The sequence below is a fragment of the Gadus morhua genome, chromosome 5, assembly GCF_902167405.1.
Source record: "Gadus morhua chromosome 5, gadMor3.0, whole genome shotgun sequence".
Classification (NCBI taxonomy): Eukaryota; Metazoa; Chordata; class Actinopteri; order Gadiformes; family Gadidae; genus Gadus; species Gadus morhua.
This window is the reverse complement of record NC_044052.1, coordinates 19,652,086-19,673,353: the sequence shown is the minus strand read 5'-3', so window position 1 is coordinate 19,673,353 and position 21,268 is coordinate 19,652,086. Positions and strand designations below refer to the sequence as shown.

The 21,268-nt window shown below is 42.3% G+C and overlaps 1 long non-coding RNA gene and 3 gene segments (V, D, J or C); all 4 read right to left on the bottom strand.

Moving 5' to 3' along the window:
- Positions 1-5,739: 5,739 nt before the first annotated feature.
- On the bottom strand, positions 5,740-6,842 carry LOC115543868 (immunoglobulin kappa constant-like; the record flags this gene model as incomplete). The annotated part of the segment is given in 2 exon segments: positions 5,740-6,271; positions 6,809-6,842. Coding segments are annotated over 2 exon segments (360 nt in total), but the record flags the coding sequence as incomplete, so codon positions are not given.
- Positions 6,843-9,941: 3,099 nt separating this feature from the next.
- On the bottom strand, positions 9,942-11,026 carry LOC115543867 (immunoglobulin kappa constant-like; the record flags this gene model as incomplete). The annotated part of the segment is given in 2 exon segments: positions 9,942-10,469; positions 10,993-11,026. Coding segments are annotated over 2 exon segments (360 nt in total), but the record flags the coding sequence as incomplete, so codon positions are not given.
- Positions 11,027-16,071: 5,045 nt separating this feature from the next.
- Positions 16,072-17,479, bottom strand: LOC115543872 (uncharacterized). The gene is made up of 2 exons (XR_003976768.1): positions 17,295-17,479; positions 16,072-16,311 (listed from the first exon to the last, which is right to left on the bottom strand). It is a non-coding gene; the product is annotated as an uncharacterized LOC115543872 (long non-coding RNA).
- A 2,307-nt stretch (positions 17,480-19,786) lies between these two features.
- Positions 19,787-20,853, bottom strand: LOC115543869 (immunoglobulin kappa constant-like; the record flags this gene model as incomplete). The annotated part of the segment is given in 2 exon segments: positions 19,787-20,295; positions 20,820-20,853. Coding segments are annotated over 2 exon segments (360 nt in total), but the record flags the coding sequence as incomplete, so codon positions are not given.
- Between the last annotated feature and the right edge of the window lie 415 nt (positions 20,854-21,268).

Below are 21,268 nucleotides of genomic sequence, written 5' to 3'. Positions count from 1 at the left end.
GAGGGGGAAGAGACTCTGACACAGAGCGCTGAGCACAGAGCTGGCTCTAACCAGGGGCCTCAACCAAGAGCCAGCATTAGATTCCTCAGCATTATTAAACAGACAAGTACTACCTCAACTACCATATATTAGATACAACGACTACCCCAACTACCAAGTATCACACAGAAGTACTACCTCAACTACAATATCATACATACAACTACTACCTCAACTACAATACTTTGCATGCAACTCAAACGTCAACATATTGAATGCAACTACAACCTCAACTTCCACACATTACATCACCCCCCCACACCCCCCCCCCCACTCTGCATGTCTGCCAACCTCCACCAACTCAGCAGTAAGAAGACAGAGTCCTGGTTGGGGCCCCCCAGGCCCCAGAAGGTCGGGGATCTGGTCCTTCCATGGACGGCTGCTCCGTCTGGCCCTTCTCTCCAGTCCCCAACCTGGGGGGGTCCCAGACTCATCCCTATCACTGGTTCCCCACATGGAGTCCATCAACAGATAGGCGTTGGACCCCCTCAGAAACATGTCCAGACTCGGGCCGTCCCTCACTGGGGGGTCCCCACAGAGCCCTGGATCGGCTCCAGTGTACCAACCCCCCCCCCCCCCCCCCCCCTCATCCACCTCCACCGGCTCCCATTAAAGGTCCTGTAGCACCTCCTCCTCCTCCTCCTCCTCCTCCTCCTCCTCCTCACCCCCCAGTCCCTCTAGCCCCCGCTCCTCTCACAGCTCCTCAGACCCTACTCCCCCTCCCAGAATCTCCGTTCCTCAGACCACGGACTGCTTTACCCCCCCACCCCCCCACCCCGGGTTAGGGACTTCAGCTATGGACAGAGCCTTTAGGGTGGCTGCCCCCACTCTGTGGAACTCGCTCCCCGGGAGATCCTCAACGCTGGATCCATCTGCGTTTTCACAAGCTGCCTGAAGACCCACTTACTGGGCCTGGACTTTGGAACATGATCTTTTCTTATTGATTCATTTATTTATTGTTTGATTGTTTGAAAATATAATATTTCATATTTTCTTGTTCTGTGTCCACATCACTTAAAGCAGCTTGGGTCCTGATGAAAGGAACGACTTTATTTGTATTATTATGAATAGAATATAGTCAGGTGACTGTGACTCAGACACCAGTAGGGTCCGTTACTCCAGGATCCACAGTCACTCTGACCTGTAAAACAAACCCAGCGGTTTTAAATAATAATTATCTATTCTGGTACCAACAGAAACCTGGAGAAGAACCCAAGCTCATCATAAAATATATAAACCAACTTATATCACCAACTCCGGCTCGGTTTAGTGGTAGCGGACACATGGCTGACTTCTCTCTGACCATCAACGGCGCCCAGCGTGAAGATGCAGCAGTTTATCACTGTCAGAGTCTCCACAAACTAAACAGTGTTGATTCGTTCACACAGTGATTGAGAGCCGTACAAAAACCTCCCTCAGTCACACTGCGTAGACACTGAGCTGTTACAGCAGGAACCTGCTGCAGCTGCTGAGGGGGAAGAGACTCTGACACAGAGTGCTGAGCACAGAGCTGGCTCTAACCAGGGGCCTCAACCAAGAGCCAGCATCAGATTCCTCAGTATTATTATATTTACAAGTACTACCTCAACAACCACGCATAATATACTACCTCAACTACCACGTATTATGTACAACTACTACCGTATAATATACCACTACTACCTCAACTACCACATATTACATACAACTACTACCTCAAGTACCACGTATGACGCACGTATAACTTCTAACTCATCTACAACATATTAGATAAAACTACTACCGCAACTGCAACATATTAGATAAAACTACTGCCTTAACTACATCAAATTACAAACTACTACTGCTTTGCTGGGCTCCTCCAACACCAACACACAGCTAGATGTTGTAATGCCCTTCATTTGAAAGTTTCAAGACGATACAAGCCAAGAAGGAGGTGACCACAGACGTGAGAGAGCTCTGACCACTGTGCATGTGTGCGCGTGCGCGTGCGTGTGGTGACGGCTGGGTTATCCTGCGTGAATTGATTACTGATTCTCCTCAGGTGTGAGCCTGTCTCAGCCCCAGAGTCCAATCAGCCTGACTCAGGCCAGGTGAGGCTGCTTCAACCCGCCGTCGACCACACACACTCCACCTCCCCCAACACCAGGTGTGGGGGGGGGGGGGGATCCCCAGCCGAAGCCAACTCCCCCCACAAGACATGAACAAATATATAAATAATAAACCGGGTTAGCATACCCAACAGTTCACCAGACTCTGACTGGGGTCACCAAACCATACGTACAACAATAATAAATGCTGTCCAGTCAGAGAGCTCACATTCAATAAGGAGATTTAAAAGTGGGTTGATGTGATTTATCTATGAACCAAGGGTCATAGGGTCAAGGGAATATTTAAAGGGGCCCTATTATGCCATTTTTTACTGTTTATTATTTAATTAGTTTGACCTCATAGAATTGATTTACCACAATAAAGGGTTGTCCAGCGCATTTTTTTTCTCCTACTTTTATGAGTATTACAACCCCTATGTGAAACACCCTGTTGCTTAGAATTTTGAGGCATTTAGAATCTTGGTGCTGACGTCAATACAGGAAATCTGTCACTCTGTCTACTATGGCTTCGGTGCTACCTTACCAATTATATATTATAACTCACAGATATATTATAACTCACCAATTATATATTATAACTCACCTTACCAATTATATATATATATATATATATATATATATATACATATACATAATTTATGGATAATTTATATATATATATATAATTTATACATAATATATAAATAGTATTATGTCTTTCTGTCCATCTACTTCTCTACTCAAACTCTATTTTGCAATCTGATCCATTCCCCCCGACCCCAGCGTGTCCAGGAACGCAGCAAAAGTTGATGACGCTCTCCCATTGACTCCCTGCAAAAGTACATGTTTACGTCACCATGTACCGGAAGTAAAAGATAACCGCAGAGAGAATCCCAACGAGCCGTTTCTAGGCAGCTCACAAACAGTGATTCGCGGTAGTCATTTACTCCCCCTTGTGGGATTTTTATGGTATTGTAACTTTGCCAACCATTTATATACCCCAAAATATATGTAAAGCGCAATAGGAGAAGGAAAAAACTGAAAAGCATAATAGGACCCCTTTAAATTATTGTTAAAGAGGTGAACAGAGTGGAGTTCATGGAGTCAGCGTTTCCATGAACTTCTCTTGCACTGCGCTTGTAGTCAGTGACGACCCTATGCTGCCTGACAGTCTTAATGAATTTTATTGCCGCTTTGATAAAGATCGGGATGATGCCCTTATACAACCAACGGGCATCAAAACCCTACCACCACCTTTTGTCATACAGGAGGATGAGGTTAGGCGACCACTAAAAAAGCTGAATTGCAGGAAAGCTGAAGGCCCTGACCTCGTATCCTCCACTACCATCAAACGTTGTGCTGATGAACTGACCCCAGTACTCACAGACATTTTTAACTGGTCTCGGAGGGAATGCAGAGTCCCCACATGTTTTAAGTCAGCTGTTATTATTCCTGTGCCCAAGAAGCCCAGCATCACTGGTTTAAATGATTATAGACCGGTAGGTCTTACATCTGTCATAATGAAAATCTTTGAAAAAATCATATGTGATCATCCGTCCAAAGCTGTCTGTCTAGACCCCTTTCAATTTGCATATTGGACAAATAGGTCTGTTGAGGAATGCCGTGTCACTTGGTATCCACTCTATTCTACAACATCTTGAGTCCCCAGGCAACTACACAAAGGTACTTTTTTATAGACTACAGCTCTGCTTTTAACATGATTTTACCCAGCAAACTTTTCTATAAACTCCAAAACATGGGTGTCCAGAACTCCTTATGTCACTGGATTTTAGATTTCCTGTACAGCAAAGAACACAAGTTGTCAAAATCAATAACAAGTTGTTACAGGCCAAACACACTAGCACTGGTGCCCCCCAGGAGTGTGTATTATCACCTATGTTATATTCTCTGTACATAATGACTGCATATCACACAGTGACTCAGTGAAAATGCTTACATCTGCTGATGATACAACCTTGATAGGGCTGATTTCAGGGGATGATGACAGTGCCTACAGAAATGAGGTCCTTTCCCTAACTGAATGCTGTTCCCACAACAACCTAGAGCGAAATATTGCAAAAACGAAGGAGCTGGTGGTGGACTTCCGAAGGAAGAGGAAGTAGACCCCGCCTCTGTCCATCAATGCGGCGGTGGTGGAACGGGTAGACAGCTACAAATTTCTGGGCACAATAATCTCCTCCTCTCTGAAATGGGAAGATAACATAACTGCTATTATTAGAAAAGCCCACCAGAGGCTCTTTTTCCTCCGCCAACTAAACAAGTTTGGGGTGGCCTGTAAGGGGATGTAACAGTTCTACGGAGCCACCTTTGAGAGCCTCCTTACGTTCTCAATCACAGTCTGGTATGACAACTCTACTGTCCAGCAGAGGTACTGTCCAACCTGCTAACTCCCTCTTCAATCCCCTCCCATCAGGTAGGAGGTTGAGGGCCGTCCACACTGAAACCTCCCGCTTCCTCAACAGCACATACTGCAGAACCATTACACCTCTTAACAACTCTACATCCCTACACCAGTATATCAGGAATGCAGACTCACCCAGTGGCCCTGTATAGTATAATACGCACAGATTACTACTCTGTTTTTATATACTGGGAGTTTTCTTAACTATGTACTTATTTATTGGACCTTATGCAGATTTGCACATGACTTGATCCATGCCAATTTGCACATCACTTGCACCTATAAGCCCCTGCCACTTTGATCAAACATACAGCACTTACCCTGGCCTGTCAGCCAGGTGTAAGAGAGCTATATGTCTTATGTGAGGGGATGTCCCATTTTCTTTTATCTGCCTATGTGTTGTATCTAAGGGTCTTTTGTGTGGGTCTTTGTTATGTACTGTCATGAGCTCACTAAAAAAAATACCTAGCAACTTGTACAGAGTTGTAGGGCAATAAAGTATTGAATCTGAATCTGAATCAGTCTTTATTGCAATGGCGTTGGTTGGACACTAGAGGGTGCCATTGGGCAGGTATGGAGACATGCACACACACTGCTTTCAGTGGAATCTCCAGAGACTCTTCTGAAAGTCTCAGCCCTACATTTACTCTGACTTTCTGTCTCTAAAGAGACACAGGTGAACATCTGCTAAACTAAACTGGAAATCATTTGAATAGCCACAGCTCACTGCTCACAGAATACGTTTAAAGAAACACATATTTTAGCTTTTGTCGGTTTGGTCTTTGACTCAAAGACAGACATTATGAATATGTTACTGTTCCCCCCACTCAACATGCTAGGGTTCCTATGTCTTGGTGAAGGATACTGAATTTGTTTTGAGGTTTAATTTTCTATCTTTCTGAGATTGTATCTGCAGAAACCTGGACATCTCTCTGAACTTTATATGAAGTGACAGAAAGATAGTCAGACATGTGGGTCATTTCAGCAGCAGTGGCTCTATGACTGACACTGCTCCACTGAATACAGTGAACACACTTTACAAGGAAATGCACACAACCAACACTTTGCTCATTCAGAGATATACATTATAGCCTCCCCCCGTGGGGAAATTTGTTTGATGAAGATGGCAGAGGTTTTATATGTTCATTGGAATCCACATTAATTTGGAAATATGAACGATTAATGATAGCAAATGATGACAAGAAAGGATTTATTCTTTACATCTTTATTAAATGGTCAACATGTGACCAACACAAGCAAGGGGTACAATCCAGAGAGCATAATGTTATTGATTAGAAGACATGTTATATTAATGTCAATTATCAAAAGCTACAGGGCCACCTGAGACAGAGAGTCATTGAGCAGACGTGTCAGAGGAGATCTGTGTCCTCCAGTTCTTCCATGCTGGAGCCTCTCTACTCTGAACACTGGTCAGGATTCAGGGTTTGAGTGACAGGCTGCGTCTGGCCATTCTTACTGGCCTCACAGCTCACTGAGCCCGCCTTCCTCCACTGGTCTGCAGGGAGGGTCAAGGTGCTGCTCCAGCTGTAGTGGCCATCTTTCCCCAGGACCCCCAGGCTATCAGACACCCCCCCAGACCTGCTGCTGCCCCCCACCTTCCAGCCAAGCTTCCAGTCTGAGGGGAAGCCCCCACTGGCCACACACACTAGTGTAGCACTGCCCTGCTCCAGCTCCACTCTGGAGGGAGGGAGGACGCTCAGCGTGGGCTGCACCACTCCCACTGGAAGAGAGAGAGAGGAGTGGACAACAGGCTCAGTTAACATCAGCCTCATAGGAGCACAGAGGGAAGGGACAGCTTCCTGTTCACAAGCAGTTGGTGACATTAAAGAGGAAGGGAACATTTGTGTTTAAAATCTCTTCATTAAAACGGTAACAACATGTTTATATTTAAAATGATTGAACTTCAAAATTTAGCATTTTATTGGTTTATCAATAATCGACTTTAAACAAGTTTGAATTTCTTCAAACTTAAATATGACTAATTTGCCAATAAAAAATGAATGAATAATGCCACAGTAATAATGATGTCTTTAATAAAATGCCTTATATTACAGAACATATGTTACATATTTAGTGTAATTTGAAAGACAGAACTCTGTACGACAATATATTTACACTTCCTCCTCAGCTTATCTTCCGAAAAAACTACATGAAATTTAAACTATCGAAAAGTAAAGAATATGAAGATTATCACGCCTAATTAAATTTAAAGAAAGTCAAATATGCCAGGCAAAGAAAAAAGTGTCCTTGTACTTACAGTCAACGATGAGTTTGGTGCCTCCACCAAAAGTGACCCACAGTGATACAAACTCATTGAGAGGCTGTACAAAAACCTCCTGCACATTAAAGACTCATCTCACTGACACACTAACACTTGCTTTTTACTAAAACGGATGAATTAGTCGATATTTGATTCATTGGAAATATTGTAATTAATATATATTAATTGTATGAATGTATATTAATTTAATTAAATATATTCATCATTCATTTTTAAAGGCTCACTTACAAACGGTTTATTGTTTTTATTAAGTCTATTAATTTGACTTAATAAAAAACCTTCAAGCCAATGTTATATTCATGCCTTTATTATAAACAGAACAATATGTTTTGATCTATTATTCTGGGTTCTGGTAATAATGCAACGACAATTTCTTTCAAACCAATAGAAAGTTAAAGGATTTTATACAAACCAAGATCGACCTCAACCAGATAAAATGTTATACATTATAAATTCCAATAGTTTCCAGTAAATCTGAATTTGTATTCCAAAAGTGTGAATGTAGAAGAGATACAGCGGTCCTCCCAGAACGTCTGCAGTCACTCTCACCCCCAGTCTGATGAGTGGAAACAGGTCATTTCCATATAGAGGAAGCTTTGCATGCTCAGCTGAAACTGGGGTTCTGAGAGGGTTTAAAGTCCTCTGAGTTCAACACTGCAGGACTCAGAGCTGTCACTCAACACCCCAGAAACCGTGGCAACCATGAATCACCTCACCCTCCTTTTCTGGACAGTGGTCTGTGGATCCTTAACAGGTTGGTTCATTCCACTCAGTCAAAATGTGGACCACCCATCTCTGTTTGCTTGTGTTTTCTATTGGATAACTCAATGTTTGGTTTGTTTGTTTTCTACAGGAACCAGCAGTCAGGTGACTGTGACTCAGTCACCAGTAGTGTCCGTCACTCCAGGATCCACAGTCACTCTGACCTGTAAAACAAACCCAGCTGTTTTTAATAATAATTATCTATTCTGGTACCAACAGAAACCTGGAGAAGAACCCAAGCTCATCATAAAATTAGTAAACCAACTTGTATCACCAACACCAGCTCGGTTTAGTGGCAGTGGAAGCAGCACTGACTTCTCTCTGACCATCAACGGCGCCCAGCGTGAAGATGCAGCAGTTTATCACTGTCAGAGTCTCCACATTCCTAACAGTGTCTGGGTGTTCACACAGTGATTGAGAGCCGTACAAAAACCTCCCTCAGTCACACTGCGTAGACACTGAGCTGTTACAGCAGGAACCTGCTGCAGCTGCTGAGGGGGAAGAGACTCTGACACAGAGCGCTGAGCACAGAGCTGGCTCTAACCAGGGGCCTCAACCAAGAGCCAGCATTAGATTCCTCAGCATTATTAAACAGACAAGTACTACCTCAACTAGCACGTATTACATACAAGTACCACATCAACTTCAATATATTACATACTACTACTACCTCAACTGCAATATATAACATACGAATTACCTCAACTACTATATAGAACTACCTCAACTACTGCATATAATATATAACTTCTACCTCAACAACAAGATTTAACATGCAAGTACTACGTGAACTACATTGTTTTGCATCCAACTAAAACTTCAACCTATTGAATATAACTACAACCTCAACTACAACCCCCCCACCCCCCCTGGTTGAGGCCCCCCAGGCCTCAGAAGGTCGGGGATCTGGTCCTTCCATGGACGGCTGCTCCGTCTGCCCCTTCTCTCCAGTCCCCAACCTGGGGGGGTCCCAGACTCATCCCTATCACTGGTTCCCCACATGGAGTCCATCAACAGATAGGCATTGGACCCCCTCAGAAACATGTCCAGACTGGGGCCGTCCCTCACTGGGGGGTCCCCTCAGAGCCCTGGATCGGCTCCAGTGTACCAATCCCACCCCCCCCCCCCTCATCCACCTCCACCGGGTCCCATTAAGGTCCTGTAGCACCTCCTCCTCCTCCTCCTCCTCCTCCTCCTCCTCCTCCCCCGGTCCCTCTAGCCCCCGCTCCTCTCACAGCTCCTCAGACCCTACTCCCCCTCCCAGAATCACCGTCCCTCAGACCACGGACTGCTTTACCCCCCCACCCCCCCACCCCGGGTTAGGGACTTCAGCTATGGACAGAGCCTTTAGGGTGGCTGCCCCCACTCTGTGGAACTCGCTCCCCGGGAGATCCTCAACGCTGGATCCATCTGCGTTTTCACAAGCTGACTGAAGACCCACTTACTGGGCCTGGACTTTGGAACATGGTCTTTTCTTATTGATTCATTTATTTATTGTTTGATAGTTTGAAAATATAATATTTCATATTTTTTTGTTCTGTGTCCACAACACTTAAAGCAGCTTGGGTCCTGATGAAAGGAACGACTTTATTTGTATTATTATGAATAGAATATAGTCTGCTATATATTTCATAAAACCTGAACATAATTTAGTTCATGTAATCAGTCCTTATTGTATAGCGTTGGTTTGACACTAGAGGGCGTCATTGAGCTGGTATGGAGACATGCACACATACTGCTTTCCCTGGAATCTCCAGAGACTCTTCTGAAAGTTTCAGCCCTACATTTCCACTGACTCTCTGTCACTCGAGAGACACAGGTGCACATCTGCTAAAACTGGACATCATTTGAATAGCTACGGTTCACTGCTCACAGAATACGTTTAAAGAAACACATATTTTAGCCATGTCGGTTTGGTCTTTGACTCTGACATTAAGAAGATGTTACTGTTTCCCCCACTCAGCATTATAGGGTTCTTATGTCTTGGTGAGGGATACTGAATGTTTTTCGAGCCGTAATTTTACATGTGTCTGAGTTTGTATCTGCAGAAAACTGGACATCTCTCTGAACTACTATTATATGAAGTGACATAAAGTCAGTCTGACACACATGGGTCATTTCAGCAGCAGTGGCTCTATGACTGACACTGGTCCACTGAATACACTGAACACACTTTACAACAACATCCACACAACCAACACTTTGCTCATTCAGAGATACACGCCATAGCTTTAAGCCTTCATTCACAATGGTGATGAAACTTGTCTAATAAAGATTACATATGTTTGATATGCTCATTGGTAGAAAGAGAAACAGATTTGACATGATTGGAAAATATAACAAGAAATATTGTATTTTTTGCATTTTTATTTGATTCAACATGTGAGAAAGCAAGGGGTAAAAACCAGAGAGCATAATGTCAATGAATCAAACACGAGTTACATTAATGTAAATCATCAAAAGCTGCAGAGTCACCTCAGACAGAGAGACATAAAGCAGACGTGTCAGAGGAGATCTGTATCCTCCAGTTCTTCCATGCTGGAGTCTCTCTATTCTGAACACTCTCCAGGATTCAGGGTTTGAGTGACAGGCTGCGTCTGGCCATTCTTACTGGCCTCACAGCTCACTGAGCCCGCCTTCCTCCACTGGTCTGCAGGGAGGGTCAAGGTGCTGCTCCAGCTGTAGTGGCCGTCTTTCCCCAGGACCCCCAGGCTATCAGACACCCCCCCAGACCTGCTGCTGCCCCCCACCTTCCAGCCAAGCTTCCAGTCTGAGGGGAAGCCCCCACTGGCCACACACACTAGTGTAGCACTGCCCTGCTCCAGCTCCACTCTGGAGGGAGGGAGGACGCTCAGCGTGGGCTGCACCACTCCCACTGGAAGAGAGAGAGAGGAGTGGACAACAGGCTCAGTTAACATCAGCCTCATGGGAGCACAGAGGGAAGGGACAGCTTCCTGTTCACCAGCAGTTGGTGACATTAAAGAGGAAGGAAACCATTGTGTTTAAAATCTCTTCATTAAAACGGTAACAACATGTTTATATTTGAAATGATTGAACTTCAAAGTTTAGCATTTTATTGGGTTAACATTAATCATAAGTGTGAATTTCTTCAAACTTAAATGTGACTGATTTGCCAATTCAATAAATGAATAATGTCACAGCAATAATGAGGTCTTTCATGAAATACATTATATTGTAGAACATATCTAACACATGCAGTGTGATTTAAAAGTCAGAACTCTGTACCACAATATATTTACACTTTGTCCTCAGCTTATCTTTAAAAAAACAACAAGAAATTAAAAATATAGAAAATTCCAAAAGATAAGATTATCACCCTTAATTATATTTAGAGAAAGTTAAATATGCCAGGCAAAGAAAAGTGTCCTTGTACTTACAGTCAACGATGAGTTTGGTGCCTCCACCAAAAGTGTACCACAGTGATACAAACTCATTAAGAGGCTGTACAAAAACCTCCCGCACATTAAAGACTCATCTCACTGACACACAAACACCGGCTTTTCACTAAAATGGATGAATTAGTCGATATTTGATTCATTGGAAATATTATAATTAATATATAGTAATTTTATGAATGTATAGTAATTTAATGAAATACATTCATCATTCATTTATTGTCATAACATTTTTAAAGGCTCTTTTACAAAAGGTTTATTGTTTTAAAACATGTCTATTAATTTGACTTCATGAAAAACCTTCAAGCCAATGTTATATTCATGCATTTAATATATACAGAACAATATGTTTTTATCTATTATTCTGGGTTCAGGTAATAATGTAACGACAATTTATTTCAAACAAATAGAAAGTTAAAGGATTTCATACAAACCAGGATCGGCTTCAACCAGATAAAATGTTATGCATTATAAATTCCAATAGTTTAGAGTAAATCTGAATTAGTATTCCAAAAGTGTGAATGTAGAAGAGACACAGCGGTCCCCCCAGAACGTCTGCAGTCACTCTCACCCCCCGTCTGATGAGTGGAAACAGGTCATTTCCATATAGAGGAAGCTTTGCATGCTCAGCTGAAACTGGGGTTCTGAGAGGGTTTAAAGTCCTCTGAGTTCAACACTGCAGGACTCAGAGCTGTCACTCAACACCCCAGAAACCGTGACAACCATGAATCACCTCACCCTCCTTTTCTGGACAGTGGTCTGTGGATCCTTAACAGGTTGGTTCATTCCACTCAGTCTAAATGTGGACCACCCTTCTCTGTTTGCTTGTGTTTTCTATTGGATAACTCAATGTTTGGTTTGTTTGTTTTCTACAGGAACCAGCAGTCAGGTGACTGTGACTCAGACACCAGTAGTGTCCGTTACTCCAGGAACCACAGTCACTCTGACCTGTAAAACAAACCCAGCGGTTTACAGATGGAGTAATGGATTAGAGGGTATATTTTGGTACCAACAGAAACCTGGAGAAGAACACAAGCTCATCATAAAATATGTAAACCAACTTGTATCACCAACACCAGCTCGGTTTAGTGGCAGTGGAAGCAGCACTGACTTCTCTCTGACCATCACCGGCATCCAGCGTGAAGATGCAGCAGTTTATCACTGTCAGAGTTTCCACTTTCCTTACAGTGTCTATGTGTTCACACAGTGATTGAGAGCCGTACAAAAACCTCCCTCAGTCACACTGCGTAGACACTGAGCTGTTACAGCAGGAACCTGCTGCAGCTGCTGAGGGGGAAGAGACTCTGACACAGAGCGCTGAGCACAGAGCTGGCTCTAACCAGGGGCCTCAACCAAGAGCCAGCATTAGATTCCTCAGCATTATTAAACAGACAAGTACTACCTCAACTACAATATATTACTTAAAAACACTACCTTAACTACCACGTATTATGTACAACTACTACCTCAACTACCACATATTATATACAACTACTACATCAACTACTAAATACAACCGCTATCTCAACTACCACGTTATACATACATCTACTACCTCAAGTACAAGATATTACATGAAACTTATAATTGAACTACCAAATTATACATGCAACAAAAACTTCAACATATTGAATGCAACTACAATCTCAACTACCACACATTACACCCCCCCCCCCCTCCCCCCCCCAACACCAGAGAGAGGGGGGGAGGGGGAGGGATGATCCCGAGCCGAAGCCTACTCCCCCCACAAGACATGAACCAATGTATGAATAATAAACCTGACTCCGACCAGGGTTAGCATACCCAACAGTAAACCAGACTCTGACCTGGGTTACAAACCATACGTAGAACCATTATAAATACGATCCAAACCCCATTGTCCCCATAGCTTCCCAGTGTAATTTTGCTTTCCAGTCAGAGAGCACACATTAAATAAGGAGATTTAAAATGGGATTTACGTGATTTTTCTATGAACCAAGGGTAAATCCTGATGAATCAAAAGTATACTACCCAGGGATATTTTAATTATTGTTAAAGAGGTGAACAGAGCGGAGTTCATTGAATCAGTCTTTATTGCAATGGCGTTGGTTACACATTAGGGGGCGCCATTGAGCAGCTATGGCGACATGCACACTTACTGCTTTCACTGGAGTCTCCAGAGACGGTTCTGAAAACCTCAGCCCTACATTTACTCTGACTTTCTGTGACTCAAGAGACACAGGTGCACATTTGCTAAACTAAACTGGACATCATTTGAATAGCTACAGTTCACTGCTCACAGAATACGTTTAATGAAACACGTATCTTTTCGACGTCAGTTTGTTCTTTGACTCATATCCACACAGCAAAAACCACAGTGTACATTGTACTCTATGGGTGTACATTTAACACTCACTTCGGGGTATATATAGGTCCAAGAGTTCAGTGTTCGCTGAACACTGTTAGAAGAGCAAAATATGTACTCCAAATTTAGAGTTACATTTGAACACTTTGAGAGTGCAAATGTACTCTATTAGTGGTTCTTTTGGGCACTCATTCAGTGCTTCCTTACACCTGCAGTGTAAACCTAGAACCCCAGAGAGAGAAAATATGTACTCCAAGTCAGTGCTTTGTAGCACTTCGCAGAGCTGATTATTTAATACTTCTAGAGTGAGAATGTACTCTGACTGGTGTACAACCAACACCTTTGAGGTGAATTATCAACACTTCATGAATGAATAGTCTACACATTAGATTCTTGCTGCTGTTGTTGTTACAGTACATACATATATAATATAGTTAACATTATAGTTAAACTTTAATTATTTTTATCAAGAACCATATTTAGTTTTACATTTATATGATGTAACAAACAACTTGAAAATAAATAAATAAATGTGTCCCCGTCAACCAATTAAAGGGGAATTCCGGTGTAAAACGGATTTGGGATATGTTTTGTATGATAATGAGTTGAAACGTTCGTTTTGGAGCACAAAAAAACGCATATAGACGCTTAATAAAACGAGGCATTGAGAACTTTGTAAGTGTACAGATTGTTTATTAAAAAGGACATTTTATACACACAATACCATCAGTAGATCACCCGTCGACACCATTTTGTTTTCAAGACTCGATAAGTAGATTGGCCAACACAGAGATTGTGACATCCATCAGCAACACACAAGCTCTGGCGGCATGCCATGGGACCTTTAAAAATAAAATAAAAATTATCAGGATACAATTACCCTGTGAAACTTCACTACACGATCCACAGCTTCCCGGATACTGATTTTGACAGCTCCCTTCTTTCCACTTGGAGGTGGTGGCAGGAGGTAGACCAGCAGGAGAAGTGAGGCCATGTCACTATCCCAACCTGAAAAGGGAGAGCACATACTTTGAGCATGAAATACACCTGATGAAAGCACATGACACAACATAAAAGGTTCAAAAAGTTCTTAGTCAGCATCTAAAAAGGTGGCCAAATACAAACAGGTTATTATCATAGGACCCTTTTTAAAAAAAAAAAAGGGTCCTATGTTCCCCAGTCTCATACAAAGAGGGGAACATAGGACCCGGGGAACATAGGACCCGGGGAACATAGACACGCTCCCACTAAATTAAAGCCACGTGCCTCGTTAGCATTAGCTAAAAATGTTAACGAGGCGTTAGCTAAATTGAAGACATGTGCCTCATTAGCATTGGCCATTAAGTTTGACGTTAGCTAAAATCGTTAGCATTTATAAGTTGGTTATCAGATCTAAAAGACGAAGAAATGCTGAATATTCTGCATTCAGGGTTTCTGCAGGTTTGAACAAGTTAAATTTAAGCCTCTAATACCTTCTTAAGACCCATTATGAATACAATTTCTGACCTATGTGAAGGACATACGCACAACTAACTATGAAACATAGAAACCCTGTGCATTATTCACTTGGTACTTTTCTTACCTGTTTACATTCCCATGAAGTTCAAAAATGTCTTCGCTCACTCGGAGCAATTCCTTGGCGATATTGATTCGATCCTCTCTAGTCAACCGTCTCTGCCGAAACAGTTTTCCGCGTAGTGTGGAAGAGGACAAACGGTCACATGTCTCTAGATTCAACCAATGAGAAGGCGCAGCGAGCCAATGACGAATCGAAACCTAAACCGACGTGCCGCCGGGATAGTTGGACACTCAACCGTTGTACACTCAGGGAGTCCATCATCCTAAAATAAACACTTAAATTACTCTACACCAGCATTATACTTAGAGACAACACCCAAGAGTGTTTCTGGTACACCCCAAAAAATGTACTTAGTGCCTATTCAACACCAAAGTGTATAAAATCTACTCTGGTCATGAATACTCTGGGATTTTAACACTTTGCGACATTATAAATATGTTACTGTTTCCACCACTCAGCATGCTAGGGTTCTTATATCTTGGTGGGAGAAACGGAATGTCTTTGGAGACGTACCTTTACAAGTTTCTAAGTTGGTATCTGCAGAAACCTGGACATCTCTCTGAACTATTATCATATGAATCGACAGAAAGTCAGTCTGACACACATGGGTCATTTCAGCAGCAGTGGCTCTATGACTGACACTGGTCCACTGGATACACTGAACAGACTTTACAAGGAAATCCACACAACCAACACTTTGCTCATTCAGAGATATGTAGCTTTAAGCCTTCATTCATAATGGTGTTGAAATTTGTTTGAAGATAGCAGAGGTTTTAAATGCTCATTAGAAGTAGCATTCAATTTAAAATACAGAAGATAAATGATAATTAATGATGACAATGAAGAATTATTTTTTAAATCTTTAATAAATGTTCAACATGTGACCAACACAAGCAAGGGGTAAAATCCAGAGAGCATCATGTTATTGATTAGAAGACATGTTATATTAATGTAATTCATCAAAAGCTGCAGTGCCACCTGAGACAGAGAGACATAAAGCAGACGTGTCAGAGGAGATCTGTATCCTCCAGTACTTCCATGCTGGAGCCTCTCTACTCTGAACACTCTCCAGGATTCAGGGTTTGAGTGACAGGCTGCGTCTGGCCATTCTTACTGGCCTCACAGCTCACTGAGCCCGCCTTCCTCCACTGGTCTGCAGGGAGGGTCAAGGTGCTGCTCCAGCTGTAGTGGCCGTCTTTCCCCAGGACCACCAGGCTATCAGACACCCCCCCAGACCTGCTGCTGCACCCCACCTTCCAGCCAAGCTTCCAGTCTGAGGGGAAGCCCCCACTGGCCACACACACTAGTGTAGCACTGCCCTGCTCCAGCTCCACTCTGGAGGGAGGGAGGACGCTCAGCGTGGGCTGCACCACTCCCACTGGAAGAGAGAGAGAGGAGTGGACAACAGGCTCAGTTAACATCAGCCTCATAGGAGCACAGAGGGAAGGGACAGCTTCCTGTTCACCAGCAGTTGGTGACATTAAAGAGGAAGGAAACCATTGTGTTTAAAATCTCTTCATTAAAACGGTAACAACATGTTTATAGTTAAAATGATTGTACTTCAAAATTTAGCATTATATTGGTTTAACATTAATCGACTTTACCCAAGTTTGAATTTCTTCAAACTTAAATATGACTAATTTGACAATTAAATAAATGAACAATGCCACAGCAATAATGAGGTTTTTCATAAAATGCATTATATTGTAGAACATATCTAACATATGCAGTGTATTTTAAAAGTCAGGACTCTGTACCACAATATATTTACACTTTGTCCTCAGCTTATCTTTAAAAAATCGACAAGAAATTAAAAATATAGAAAATTCCAAAACATAAGATTATCACCCTTAATTATATTTAGAGAAAGTTAAATATGCCAGGCAAAGAAAAGTGTCCTTGTACTTACAGTCAACGATGAGTTTGGTGCCTCCACCAAAAGTGTACCACAGTGATACAAACTCATTAAGAGGCTGTACAAAAACCTCCCGCACACTAAAGACTCATCTCACTGACACACAAACACTGGCTTTTCACTAAAATGGATGAATTGCTCAATATTTGATTCATTGGAAATATTATAATAAATATATAGTAATTTTATGAATGTATAGTAATTGAATGAAATACATTCATCATTCATTTATTGTCATAACATTTTTAAAGGCTCTTTTACAAAAGGTGTATTGTTTTAAAACATGTCTATTCATTTGACTTCATAAAAAACCTTCAAGCCAATGTTATATTCATGCATTTATTATGTACAGAACAATATGTTTTTATCTATTATTCTGGGTTCAGGTAGTAATGTAACGACAATTTATTTCAAACAAATAGAAAGTTAAAGGATTTCATACAAACCAGGATTGGCGTCAACCAGATAAAATGTTATGCATTTTAAATTCCAATAGTTTCCATTAAATCTGAATTTGTATTCCAAAAGTGTGAATGTAGAAGAGATACAGCGGTCCTCCCAGAACGTCTGCAGTCACTCTCACCCCCAGTCTGATGAGTGGAAACAGGTCATTTCCATATAGAGGAAGCTTTGCATGCTCAGCTGAAACTGGGGTTCTGAGAGGGTTTAAAGTCCTCTGAGTTCAACACTGCAGGACTCTGAGCTGTCACTCAACACCCCAGAAACCGTGGCAACCATGAATCACCTCACCCTCCTTTTCTGGACAGTGGTCTGTGGATCCTTAACAGGTTGGTTCATTCCACTCAGTCTAAATGTGGACCACCCTTCTCTGTTTGCTTGTGTTTTCTATTGGATAACTCAATGTTTGGTTTGTTTGTTTTCTACAGGAACCAGCAGTCAGGTGACTGTGACTCAGACACCAGTAGTGTCCGTTAATCCAGGATCCACGGTCACTCTGACCTGTAAAACAAACTCAGCGGTTTACACATATAGTTTTAATCAGTATCTAAACTGGTACCAACAGAAACCTGGAGAAGCCCCCAAGCTCATCATACGCTATATAAGTACCCTTGTATCACCAACACCAGCTCGGTTTAGTGGCAGTGGAAGCAGCACTGACTTCTCTCTGACCATCAACGGCGCCCAGCGTGAAGATGCAGCAGTTTATCACTGTCAGAGTTTCCACTATCCTAACAGTGTCCATGTGTTCACACAGTGATTGAGAGCCGTACAAAAACCTCCCTCAGTCACACTGCGTAGACACTGAGCTGTTACAGCAGGAACCTGCTGCAGCTGCTGAGGGGGAAGAGACTCTGACACAGAGCGCTGAGCACAGGGCTGGCTCTAACCAGGGGCCTCAACCAAGAGCCAGCATTAGATTCCTCAGCATTAGTAAATATACAACTACTACCTTAACTACTACGTATTACAAACAAATACTACCTCATCTACCACATATTACATACAACTACTACCTCAACTACAACAAATTACATACAAGTACTACCTCAACTACCACATACATACACTACCACGTATGACATAAAACTTCTACCTCAACTACAAGATATTACGTACAAATACTTCATAAAATACAATATTTTGCATACAACTAAACTTTCAACATATTGAATACAACTACAACCTGAACTTCAACATAATACATCACCCCCTCCACCCCCCCCCCCCCATCCACCTCCACCGGCCCCCAGTCAGGTCCTGTAGCACCTCCTCCTCCTCCTCCTCCTCCTCCTCCTCCTCCTCCTCACCCCCCAGTCCCTATAGCCCCCGCTCCTCTCACAGCTCCTCAGACCCTACTCCCCCTCCCGGAATCTTGGTCCCTCAGACCACGGACTGCTTTACCCCCCCACCCCCCCACCCCGGGTTAGGGACTTCAGCTATGGACAGAGCCTTTAGGGTGGCTGCCCCCACTCTGTGGAACTCGCTCCCTGGGAGATCCTCAACGCTGGATCCATCTGCGTTTTCACAAGCTGCCTGAAGACCCACTTACTGGGCCTGGACTTTGGAACATGATCTATTCTCATTTATTTGTTTATTTAATGTTTTGATTGTTTCAAAATATAATCTTTCACGTTGTTTTGTTCTTTGTCACCCACATTTAAAGCAGCTTGCGTCCTGATGAAAGGAACAACTTTCTTATTATTAGTATTATGAATGGATTGAAGCCAGCTGTTTATTAAATAAAACCTGAAGATAGGGGAGTTCATGGAATCTGCCGTTATTGTAATGGCGTTGGTCGGACACTAGAGAGCGACATTGAGCTAGTATGGAGAAATGCACACACATACTGCTTTCGCTGGAATCTCCAGAGACTCCTTTGAAAACCTCCGCCCTACAATTCCACTGACTTTCTGTCACTCAAGAGTGACAGGTGCACATCAGCTAAAAATGGACATCATTTGAATAGCTACAGTTCACTGCTCACAGAATACGTTTAATGAAACACACTTTTTTGCGACGTCGGTTTGGTCTGACTCATAGACGGACATTATGAATATGTTACTGTTTCTGCAACTCAGCCTGCTAGGGTTTATTATATCTGGGTGGAAGAAACGGAATGTCTTTTGAGACTTACTTTTACATGTTTCTAAGATGGTATCTGCGGAAACCTGGACCTCTCTCTGAACTATTATTATATGAAGTGACAGAAAGTCAGTCTGACACGTGGGTCATTTCAGCAGCAGTGGCTCTATGACTGACACAGGTCCACTGAATACAGTGAACACACTTTCCAACAACATCCCCACAACCAACACTTTGCACTTTCAGAGATAAGAACTATAGCTTTAAACCTTCATTCCAAATGGTGCTGACATTTGTAAAATGAAGATAGCAGAGGTTTTACATGCTCATTAGAAGCCACATTCATTCTAAAATACAGAAGATGAATGATAGTAAATTATGACAAGAAAGAATATATTCTTTACATCTTTATTCAATGTTCAACATGAGACCAACACAACCAAGGGGTAAAAACCAGAAAGGATGATGTTATATTAATGTAAATCATCAAAAGCTACCGCACCACCTTAGACAGAGACATAAAGCAGACGTGTCAGAGGAGATCTGTATCCTCCAGTTCTTCCATGCTGGAGCCTCTCTACTCTGAACACTCTCCAGGATTCAGGGTTTGAGTGACAGGCTGCGTCTGGCCGTTCTTACTGGCCTCACAGCTCACTGAGCCCGCCTTCCTCCACTGGTCTGCAGGGAGGGTCAAGGTGCTGCTCCAGCTGTAGTGGCCATCTTTCCCCAGGACCCCCAGGCTATCTGACACCCCCCCAGACCTGCTGCTGCCCCCCACCTTCCAGCCAAGCTTCCAGTCTGAGGGGAAGCCCCCACTGGCCACACACACTAGTGTAGCACTGCCCTGCTCCAGCTCCACTCTGGAGGGAGGGAGGACGCTCAGCGTGGGCTGCACCACTCCCACTGGAAGAGAGAGAGAGGAGTGGACAACAGGCTCAGTTAACATCAGCCTCATAGGAGCACAGAGGGAAGGGACAGCTTCCTGTTCACCAGCAGTTGGTGACATTAAAGAGGAAGGAAACCATTGTGTTTAAAACCTCTTCATTAAAACGGTAACAACATGTTTATATTTAAAATGATTGAACTTCAAAATTTAGCATTTTATTGGGTTAACATTAATCGACAAGTGTGAATTTCTTCAAACTTAAATGTGACTGATTTGCCAATTCAATAAATGAATAATGCCACAGCAATAATGAGGTCCTTCATGAAATACATCATATTGTAGAACGTATGTTACATATGCAGTGCATTTTAAAAGTCAGAACTCTCTACCACAATATATTTACACTTTGTCCTCAGCTTATCTTTAAAAAAACGACAAGAAATTAAAAATGTAGAAAATTCCAAAAGATAAGATTATCACCCTTAATTATATTTAGAGAAAGTTAAATATGCCAGGCAAAGAAAAGTGTCCTTGTACTTACAGTCAACGATGAGTTTGGTGCCTCCACCAAAAGTGTTCCACAGTGATACAAACTCATTAAGAGGCTGTACAAAAACCTCCCGCACACTAAAGACTCATCTCACTGACACACAAACACTGGCTTTTCACTAAAATGGATGAATTAGTCAATATTTGATTCATTGGAAATATTATAATTAATATTTAGTCATTTTATGAATGTATAGTAATTTAATGAAATACATTCATCATTCATTTATTGTCATAACATTTTTAAAGGCTCTTTTACAAAAGGTTTATTGTTTTAAAACATGTCTATTAATTTGACTTCATAAAAAACCTTCAAGCCAATGTTATAATCATGCATTTATTATAAACAAAACAATTTGTTTTTTATCTATTATTCTGGTTTTAGGTTATAATAATGTACCAAAATTGTTTTCAAACAAATTAGAAAGTTATAGGATTTTA